This window comes from Octopus bimaculoides, chromosome 28 (assembly GCF_001194135.2).
Source record: "Octopus bimaculoides isolate UCB-OBI-ISO-001 chromosome 28, ASM119413v2, whole genome shotgun sequence".
Classification (NCBI taxonomy): domain Eukaryota; kingdom Metazoa; phylum Mollusca; class Cephalopoda; order Octopoda; family Octopodidae; genus Octopus; species Octopus bimaculoides.
Window position 1 is genome coordinate 16,475,585 of NC_069008.1, and position 4,185 is coordinate 16,479,769.

The following is a 4,185-nucleotide window of genomic DNA, read 5'->3' on the forward strand; positions in this document are numbered from 1 at the left end:
TGACCATCTCGTGTATCTACACCTTAGCACAATCATGGTGTCTGATGTGGCTTTTTTAAAGCAATGTTCTGAAAATACACGCATATAGATTGCACCTCTGATTTGGACAACTAAGACCTGCAGATAAGTTCTGATCTTTCTGGATCTTAACATGTTTTTTGGGGCCTCCATTAGATTTGCAAACCTTCTGGCATACACTGCATTGAAAGGTGTGCACAGACATTTAGGCAGAATAGTTGGTGGAGGTTCATTTTCCATACGTTCGCAGATGAGATTTGAGGCTAGAAAAAGACAGGCATGGCGTGTCACAGACTGTGCACACAAAAAGGTCGTTATCATTCACCTTCTCAATCGTCGCATTCTTCCTTAGATCTCTTTTGAGTCTTGTGTTATTCTGGCCTCTCCAAATGCTTTTACTCCAATCCATACCTTTGTTCGCCATCCACCTTGATCTGAAGCAAGGGTTTCTATATCATCTGGAACCATTCCAAGTGACTTTATAGTACTCCTTATGCCGTCCTTAAACCTTATTTTTAGGTTTACACCGATAGAGTTTCTCCTCTGCAAGCTAACTATAGAACAGCTGTTTTGGCATGCCATTCGAACAATTTGGCCACTCCATCTCAATTGGTTCCTCAAAATCATAGCTTTAACTGAGGTGATGCCTGCAGATGCAAGGACATCTGTGTTTGCAGCAAAAGAACTCCATTTAATTTTTTAAATGCGATGAAGGCATTTTTGATGGAATTGTTCTATCAGTTTAAAATGTCCCCTTCATCGGACAGTTTTCTTAAAACTGTCAGATGAACGAGAACGTGAAACTCTGAGTAACAGCTTTTTGTTACATTTCTGATGCTTTTAAATAAAGTATATATATATATATATATATATGTATATATAAAAAACAAATGATAAATGAGTATATGCATATATACGTACAGGTATGTGCATACCTATGTCTACCTGTATATATAGGTGCATATCTGGGTACAGGACATTGCAAACAAAACGTAGACAAGAAAATAATAATAACCAGAGTACAGAAAACACACAAGCCACATAGAGAACATTTTCCTTCATCAGCTACCCCCGTTTTAACACTGGCGTTTCGAAGAGTTAGGCAAGACGCATCGTTAAAACGGCTCTTCCCATGGACTGCAAATTAAATTTGTATACACAAATTAAACCTGTGCCATGGAGGAATGTAGTGGCGGACAAAAAACAAGACAGGAAAACAAACGGAAAAGGCTGTGCGGCCAGACGTGAAAAATTATATATATAGAGAGAGAGAAAGCTGGGTAGATGCTACATCTTCAGTCACAGGTGAATACATATGTGGTTATATGAGATATTTTTTATTTATGGTTACATAAGACAAAGATTTTTAGAACCAAATTTGACAGTATAAACTGGAGTAAAACTGGATATAAACAGAACAACATATCTCTGTATGTTGTAAGAGGTTACAAACATAGAATGTACTAAGAAAATAGTACCTGAAAAAAGAACGATTCTGAGTGTGATTAACGTGAAGGATTTACAGATTACTGTTAAGGCCAGAGGGCTAAGTTGTGATTTATCTGGAAAAAGATGTTAAATAGTTGGTTGTAAAGAGGTGCAATGAATTTGATAATGACATAGTCACACTTTTGTATGGATAGACATATGTTTAGCTAAGTGACTGTTTTGAGAGAATGATTTACCACAGATATCACAGCGAAATGGCTTCTCCCCCGAATGAATACGTCTGTGTACAGTTAAGGCAGTTCCCCGAGAGAATGATTTGCCACAGACATCACAGTGAAATGGTTTCTCCCCTGTATGAATACGTCTATGTATCGTTAGATAGCTACTTCCAGAGAATGAATTACCACAAACATCACAGCGAAATGGCTTCTCTCCTGTATGAATACATTTGTGTACAGTTAAGCCAGTTATTTGAGAGAATGAATTACCACAAATATCACAGTGAAATGGCTTCTCTCCTGTATGAACACGTTTGTGTATAGTTAAGGCAGTTCCCTGAGATAATGATTTGCCACAGATATCACAATGAAATGGCTTCTCTCCCGTATGAATACGTTTGTGTATAGTTAAGCCACCTACCTGGGAGAATGATTTGCCACAGATATCACAGTGAAATGGTTTCTCACCTGTATGAATACGTTTGTGAACAGCTAAATGGCTATTCCGAGGGAAAGATTTACCACAGATACCACAATGAAATGGCTTCTCTCCTGTGTGAATACGTTTGTGCTTAGTTAAGTTACCATTTAGGGAGAATGATCTACCACAGATATCACAGTGATATGTTGATTGTGGTTTCTTTTGTGACATCTCTTCAGAATAAGAATATATTCTTCAACTATCTTAAATAATCAATTTATCCATTATCTTACTTCAATCAACACAACATATGTGGATACAGTTTTTGTTCTTGTCCTACAGATTATTCCTAATAAATACTGCTATTGCTCTCTTTCCATCAACAGGAATCCTTCTTAATGTCTGAAAATATTCTCAGATACAATTTAAAATTATCCAAGTTCAACTTCATTACAAAAGAATCTTGTAGACATTCCAAATATTTCACAAGAGAAATGTTGCTATCAATCTCAGTTGAGAAGAAATATTTCACTGGAATTCTGTACAATATTTTCTGTCAGTCTTTAAAAGGTGATGAATATTGATGATGTTATCTGATGGAAATGATGCTTTGATGCCAATGTCATGTGATATTGTCTGAAATAAAAGAGAGAAACAACAGTCTAAGATAGAGAGGACACTTTGAAAAAGACAGATTAAAAACAGTTGATCACTACTAACACCAACATCACCACTATGTTGGTTTGGGAATGCCTATGTGATTCTAAAGACTGTGTCTCTCAAAACATGTGTATGAGCATATATATATGTGTGGGTGTAAATATATATGTATGTATACTAGTGGGCCCCCCCAGCTCAAAATGTATTTATTTATAAGGCACATATTGTAAAAGAAGTGATGTTCCAATAGTAGATCAATGTTAAAGCGTTTTGCAGATAGGATGAATTTGTAGCAACTGGAAAATGCATTTTGGCATAAACAGTGAGAGAAATTGAGGTTGTATTGTGGAGAACTTTTGACCCCATCACCATTGGGGCTATTGACAGTAGTTTATCTGGATGGATACTATTTTAGAGGCTATCAGCAGGTGAGGCCATAGTCATAAAATACACTGCTACAGATTGTCCAATGAATTTGACAGGAAGTAATGTATATAACAGAATTTCGCAACACCAGTGGGTGTTTTTCTATAAATGAGAATGGCTGAAATGTGCTTATCTGTAAGAATGAAGGAACCCCACATCCCGATTTTCTGAAAAAGAGAGTATTGTATGTGTGTGGATAACCATGTGTGTGAATGACAGTATGTGTGTGAGTGAGTCAGTCTTGAACATCAAAGCGTGTGTGGTGTATCAAAACAAAACAAAAAAAAAATCTTTTTACGGATGCCAAATTACTGCATCGTTGAAGGTAAACGACAATTCTATTATTTACATAAATTTAAATAATAATTTAAATAAATCTTTGTCAACCTACCGTTCCTCCAATAGAGTCATCCAGCGCCCGATTGACAATTATTTCGAACTCTGTATGAAGTTGTTCCCCTTTATGCATCATGTTGTTCCTCAATCCCCCGCGAGAGGGAGAAACAGGGTATATTCGATGGAAACCAAAAGTCTCCAGGGAGTCTGCAATGAGAGTGTTGAGTGGCGCTCCTTCAGCCAGTTTCCATGCCAACAGCATCGTTCTGACCTCTTCCTGCTGCCAGCATTTCTGGGATTTGAAACGGTTACCAACACTAACGTAGCTCGCCGTACGAAGATCCATCGGTCAAACTAAAGGGTAAAGGGTTTGACCCTGTGGGAAATAAAAAAAATAAATTAGTCTAATAGGTGTAAAACAGCTTGTTGCGAACGAATATGAAGAAAAAAACGCGCGCTTGCGAATGGGGTGGGGTGGGGGAGAGGCTTCGGAAAATTCGCATCCTGAATGTTCCGAGACGCCTCATCGGAGCCAAGAAATAAAAAAAAAAATAGTGTAATAGATGTAAAACAACTTGCTCTGAACGAATATGAAAACAAAAAGAAAAAAAAAAACGCGCGCTCGCGAACGGAGGGGAGGGGCATCAGAACATTCAC

The 4,185-nt window shown here is 37.5% G+C and overlaps 1 protein-coding gene across 3 annotated transcripts in view; it reads right to left on the reverse strand.

The window, feature by feature from the left end:
- Positions 1-1,334: 1,334 nt before the first annotated feature.
- The window catches only part of LOC106883485 (zinc finger protein 239), a 25,215-nt gene continuing 22,364 nt past the window's right edge, over positions 1,335-4,185 (reverse strand). For all 3 annotated transcript variants that reach the window (XM_052977570.1, XM_052977569.1, XM_014934511.2), the window contains exons 2-3: positions 3,584-3,904; positions 1,335-2,742 (exon numbers count right to left, since the gene is read on the reverse strand). In XM_052977570.1, coding sequence (XP_052833530.1) covers positions 1,642-2,337 — 696 coding nt within the window. In that variant the 5' untranslated portion in view covers positions 2,338-2,742; positions 3,584-3,904 and the 3' untranslated portion in view covers positions 1,335-1,641. The remainder of the gene's footprint in view (positions 2,743-3,583; positions 3,905-4,185) is intronic.